Consider the following 6,657-nt stretch of genomic DNA (forward strand, 5'->3'; position numbering starts at 1 on the left):
TTATACAACCAAGTATGAACATTCTAAAGATCAATCAAGTACCTCAGACATGTATGAAGAAAAACGGGATGTTACAACTCTCCCCCACTTAAATTCAATCACGTCCTCGTGATCCTAGTCACTTAACTAATCCGAACCTACACTCTATAGTCCTCCGACACACATCCAAACTCGATGTCTGCAACAATTCCATTAACAATTTCCATTAATCCGAAGTTTTCACCACACGCTAATAATCCCTAGCGTGCATTACCGCAACAAGCGATATTTCACGCGCTCAACGTTCAAGCTGCCTCCATTAAAACTCTGCACTTTAACAGTCCATAACGCAACACTCAACCGGTCAATCAAGTATGTTCTCTATTTCAAGAACCAACCTCCCTCATTTCCGCAACCGGATTATTCCTTCAACGAAGAAATTTAGGTATCACCAAAATAATCACTCTAGGGAACACAAACTTTCCCATCGATCGATCCGCACACGATCACCAGTCTCTGGATTAATCCAGGACGACAATAATACACCACGAACAAGGAAAATCATCAACACTCGACACAGGGTTTCTCCTCCAAACCCTACAATAATACACTTACCCAAAAAAAATTAGATTCAACCGATTTCTAAAATTTGATAGAACCCGAGCAATTTTTTGTTGTCGAAACTACACGCAATATGAAACATATATGTATTTTATAGTCCCGTTTTGCAAACGAAATATACTAACATACTAGAAATGCGTCATTTTTTTAACACCTATGACTTACTGAAAATAGAGTACGGGCTCAAACTAACCACACTTAAGCTACTGGGTCGGCATGTCCTCCTTAAACGCAACCACAAATACTGCTTGAATATGTAGATCAATCGTCATAAAATTAAAATAAGTGACTTATTTAAAACAGATTTTGAGTAGTTATGATACGCACTGGCTCAAAACCTAGTACTTAGTATATATATATATATATATATATATATATATATATATATATATATAATAAAACTTATTTGCTTTTCAAAAAAAAAAAAAATAATACATAAATAAATAAAAATAAAAGTATATAAACACATTAAATTAAATTACAAGCTAATTCACACAATCACACTGTACAATAATTTCAAACCTAAATCATCATCATTAAATTTTTTTAGTATTTTGATCGATTCCTGAATTGGAGGGTGAACAGATTTCAACGATTGTACTTACAAATTCAACACAATAAATTCTACAATACCTATAATAACTTGATACTGTAGAAATTAATAAACTGCTTATGGACTAATTCATACTACTAATTCATAGCATGAATCTAAGCCAACCGACTCCAACTTTTTCCGCTTCCTTCGAACACCTAGATGTTGATGCCGGCGTTGCAGTCACACCGCCGTAACTAACTCTACTGTCGCCGCAGCTTGCGGAGACGGTTACCGGTTGCTTAGGACAGAGGAAAAAGTTCCGTGAACCTAATTCGTTCAACTTTTCGTCCGGCGATAAACCTGCAAATGATCAGTTCATGACAAATAAGTAACGATCAATATACCTATTTTAAGCTTTAATTCATTATAAATATTATAAATATCTTATAATTTTAAAATTTTAATCGAATTTGATCAATTAACTAACATCATTAACGAGCAGTTATAATTATAACAGAATTCGTTACGATTTTTACGTACAAGCTACAATAACCATAAAAAACGTTTTCAAGTACGTACGTGTATTCAAAGAGATTTAACTTACTTTCTAAGCTAAACTGTGAGTAATGAAGATCAAATCCGGAAGCATCAAGACACGAAAACACCGGTCGCCGGCCTTCCTTCACATACTGTCGTAAAACGGTAGAGATCAGATCACCGACCGTTAACTCCGGCGATATTAACACGTGTACAACACCTAAGCTTCTTTGAACCGTTACGTTAAGCAACAACTTCGTCAATTTAGGCTTCGAAATCGTTACCGTCTCGGTTGCAACCGCGGTTCTACAGGAAATTAATTCCGGCACAGTTCTCGGCCTGATCAATTTGCCTACCATATCTTCCGCTGCACGGCCATGAAACGACATCGATTTCTCCGTTAATCGTCCTTTTTTATTCTTCACGTTTGCTTTCCGACTGTATTTCTTCATTGTATGAATCAATTAATATTTAATACTGTACTAAATTTATATACAAACGAAAAATCAAAAATCAATTCCGTTGAAGATGAATTAGTAATTAATTGATGATTAACGTGACGTCACGGCAGACGGCGGTAGCGGAAGAAGAGGAGGCGAGGGAAACCGGTGGCGGTAGGGCTCTGTGATTTGCAGTAAATAACAACTACCATAACCTAGAATGGCACAAATGTAAATAAGAAAAATTAGGGCTAATTAGCGAGAAATACGGAGATATTGAATTGAAAATATTAAATTAAAAATTGTGTAGGTCGAGAATGATTCGAGGATGAAAACCTGTAAATAAGCTTTATATATATAAGGTGTTTGTGGATGTGGATGAATCTTTGAGTCGTAGATGGTCATAAGTCGTTATTTGATTTGAAACCGGATATTGCAAGTTGTTGTCGTGTAGTGAATTTGTGATGAATACATTGGTGACTTGCAATTGCCGGTAAACTTATTGGGCCAAGTGAGCTTACGCGCGCTTAATTATTTACAGAGTATCTCACTCACTCACTACTCAATTTATTGTATATTTTGTATTTTGTATTTTTCTGTAAGAAATCAAAAATCCAAATACAAGAAAAGGTTATACTCTGAATTTTGACAAATTTTGATTCAAGAAGCTTTGGTAGCTATTTTGATGGATCGATATCTGAGTATTTGACTATTTTGGGGTTATCATTAAACGTTGTCAACGTTTCAAATGTTGAATGGTACGTGAGAGTTCTAGCTTTATAAAGCAACATTAAAAAATGATAAAATTTCATCGTTAGTTCTTCAACTTTTAACTAAACAACATATGTGACCTTAACTGTTTTTAATTTCATTTACCATTATTTCACATATTACCTTAACACTAAGGATTGTAGGATCGTTTCAGGTTTGTCAACATGTACGACATATAAGCTGATAAGTTATATATTACTCTAAAATCAATTGGTGATAGAGTGAAGTTCTCATAAGCTATAGATACATTTCTTTCTATGAGTTTCCGATGTGGGACCATTATGCATTTCCTTAACCTATTATCTCCAACAACGATCGTTAGTATATTTTCGTTAACTCAACACATTTACAAAACATGTGAGGGTATTTTCGTTTTTTATTTCTTTTCATTTATCATCTCCTCCACTTCATCTTTATCCCAACTTAATCATCTTACAATCATCTTCATTAGCATCATCCCCAAATTATAAACCCTAATTTTATAAAATCATGAAACCAATCGAATTAAAATACAAACGAAACTATCTCCTATAAACTTAATTGAATCTGTCCCAACCACTTAAATTATTTAGTTGTGATTTCTTACATGCGAACCAGATCCTCTACCAATTGTTAAAACCGTTTCCCATCAGCATAGAAGTGGCACATGTTTTCAACCACAGTGACACATCACACATGGCACCTAACAACAATTAGAGAGGTTGGTATGATTACATACAGAAAAATAATATAATATTCAAAACATATACATAGTGATATACTTCGTATTACATTGCCGCATTGGGTATACACCTTCAGCTTTAAACACATGCGGACTCCTTTCATATCCATTTGGATCAACAGATTCATTTAGGTTGTGTAGGAGAGAGTTTCGATCGTATTTATAAGATTTAATTCGGTTGTTTTGATGACTTTATAAAATTAGAGTTTATAATTTGGGGTTTAAATCTCAAGAGTCAATGAAGTTGTAAATTCCCGATGTACAATGGGATTGAACCTGTGCTCAATTTTGACCAAAGCTTCCTCTTAGGTGACGCGCGTGAACTTAGGGAGAGGTCATGGGTTCGATCTTTAAGGATGACATGATTTTCTTTAAACCAATTGAACACCAATAAAGGTGGTATATATTGACCCTATAGGGAGTTTTTACCGGATTCGTTCACGGACCCCTACCCGGAACCACTGCCCGAATGGATGTGTTCCCGGGTACCGTCGATCGGGTTCAGGTTTCCGCCCGAACGTGTGTGTTACTTGCAAATGATGAGGGTCGTTGAAAGAAATGATCTACTGATGCCAAAAAAATCGCCGTTCAAAAAAAAGGTGACGCGCGTTTACCAATTAACTACAATATTAGACCATTCACATCGCAGGAGTGGTTGGCCGCCGTTGGTCCCGCCGTTCATCCACGCCGATGTTAGCGGCCGCCGTTGGGGCGTCGTTGCATCCACCGCCCTGAAAAATGCTATGCAACGACATTTGGTAACACGCTGAAGTGGGACCCAAAATCGTATAGATCCGTTGCAAAACAGTCGTTTGTGATTCTTTTTTTCAATTTTGCACTATATATAGTTCTACATATTTCATACATTATATACTTCAACTATTACTGATAAAAACACTTAAAAAAATATTCGTTGAGAATGGATCGAGATGACGAAAATTATGAAAAGGCGTTAGCAATTGCAAATGCATATAATCCAATATTTTTTAGAAGAAGAAGATGAAGCCGAAGGTGAAGTTGTACCGATACCTAGAGCTCCTAGAAGACACTTTCTTAGAGATCGAGAAGGAAAAGCTAGACAACTATTCAACGATTATTTTTCCGACACCCATACTTTCCCACTCGATAGGTTTTGGCGACGCTTTCGTATGAGCAAGTCTTTGTTCATCCGTATATGTCGAGGTATAATTAATTTTAATCAAGAACCTATACCCGATTATATTACTTATTTTAAGCAGAGACGAGATGCAACCGGTTTATATGGTTTTAACGTTTTTCAAAAATGTACGTTCGCTATAAGACAATTAGCGTACGGTGTTGCACCCGATGCTTTTGATGAATGCTTACATATGGGTGAATCAACTTCTTATTTATATTTGAAAAACTTTTCCAAGAGTGTTTTACACTTATATTCGGATGAGTACCTGAGAAGGCCAAATGCACATGATGTGCAACGTTTAATTTCTAAACATGAAGACATACATGGTTTTACAGGTATATTAGGGAGCATCGATTGTATGCATTGAGCTTGGAAAAATTGTCCAATTGGTTGAAAAGGACAATATACACTAGGTGATCGTGGTTACCTAACAATTATGTTAGAGGCAGTTGCCTCGTATGATATATGGATTGCATTCTTTTTTTGGGCTGGCAGGTTCAAACAACGACATAAATGTTCTAAATCAATCGGATTTATTAAACGAAATATTAAAAGATATGTCACCTCAATGTAACTATACTGTTAATGGGTTGCAATTTACTAGAGGTTATTATTTGGCGGATGCGATTTATCCGGAATGGTCAACTCTTATTAAATCTTTTAAAAATACCAATGATACAAAAGCAAAGAAATTTAAAAGATTCCAAGAGTCTGCAAGAAAAGATATTGAACGAGCTTTTGGTATACTTTATGGTAGATTTGCAATTATTAAAAGTCCGGCACGACAATTCTATATAAGCAAAATTCAAATGATTATGTATACTTATGTTTTGTTACATAATATGATAACCGAAGACAGTGGTCGTGCCTTTTCTGGTCTCGAAGAAGATTATCCGCCAACGCGTCGTCCTCGACAATTAGACTTCCAAGAACGGGTTGAATTACATATCCGAATGGATAAAGAACTAAGGGATAAAGGCAGTCATCATTTTCTTCGAGATAATCTTATTGAACACATTTGAAATTTTCCACCAAATCACCGTATTCGCTATGATCCAAGTTCGGGACCTTCAAACATTCCCGAACATGTGACTGATCCACAACTAAATGAGGAAGAAGCCGACGAAGAAGATGAAGATAACGAGGATGAAGAAGATGAAGATGACGAGGATGAAGAAGAGTATGAAGATGAAGACGAAGACTAGTTTATGCTTATTGTGTGTTTTTAATTTTAATGTACTTTTATTTAATGTTTATTGTAATGTAATGTAATGTTTAACTTTAATGCAATGTTTATTTTTTAAACAACACTTTTATTCAAAACACAAATTCAAACGGTTAAAATAAACTTAAAAGACAACCACAAACACAAACACATCCGGTTATGATACTTAATCGTCGTGGGATTCAGGAACATCCGACTAGAATTGACCATCACTGTAGTAACCGGAACAATATGCCGGAGAGTAGTCTTCAAAAATCAAATACAGAGATATTACCTTTGAACGCAATGAGAGAGTTTCTTTGATCGAGTCCCAAGCTTTGTTGTTCCGAAGACTCATCGCCGACAATTCGGGAAGACAATTGTCTTCAAAGTATAGGACATCCGTGTGTTCGAAAGTTACGTTTTTCTTCAAGAAAGCTAATAAACTTTCTAAGCCAAAGTCACGAATGTCGATTTCGCCAAACATGACTTTTTTACCACTCTTGTAATCGTAGTCTCTATCGAAACCACTACCATAGTAAACGTTGAACAAAACAATCATGGGGGAGCAGTCAACATTTTTGGTTTAAGTTTGTCGTTTGATTTTGAGAAAATAGATGATGAAGAAGTGTGTGTTTAATGAGTTGTGAAAGGTTGTTTATATAGAGGTGGGTAAAAAAGTAGCCGTTT

At 35.6% G+C, this 6,657-nt stretch overlaps 2 protein-coding genes across 2 annotated transcripts; one reads left to right on the forward strand and one right to left on the reverse strand.

Moving 5' to 3' along the window:
- Positions 1-1,295: 1,295 nt before the first annotated feature.
- LOC139854731 (uncharacterized) lies at positions 1,296-2,193 on the reverse strand. The gene is made up of 2 exons (XM_071844018.1): positions 1,740-2,193; positions 1,296-1,495 (listed from the first exon to the last, which is right to left on the reverse strand). Exons 1-2 carry the CDS (start codon positions 2,122-2,124, stop codon positions 1,296-1,298), a joined length of 585 nt encoding a protein of 194 aa, XP_071700119.1. The 5' UTR covers positions 2,125-2,193.
- Positions 2,194-4,569: 2,376 nt separating this feature from the next.
- On the forward strand, positions 4,570-5,968 carry LOC139854732 (uncharacterized). The gene is made up of 3 exons (XM_071844019.1): positions 4,570-5,098; positions 5,259-5,403; positions 5,824-5,968. Exons 1-3 carry the CDS (start codon positions 4,570-4,572, stop codon positions 5,966-5,968), a joined length of 819 nt encoding a protein of 272 aa, XP_071700120.1.
- The last annotated feature ends 689 nt before the right edge of the window (positions 5,969-6,657 follow it).

The sequence above is a fragment of the Rutidosis leptorrhynchoides genome, chromosome 6 (assembly GCF_046630445.1).
Source record: "Rutidosis leptorrhynchoides isolate AG116_Rl617_1_P2 chromosome 6, CSIRO_AGI_Rlap_v1, whole genome shotgun sequence".
Lineage (NCBI taxonomy): Eukaryota > Viridiplantae > Streptophyta > Magnoliopsida > Asterales > Asteraceae > Rutidosis > Rutidosis leptorrhynchoides.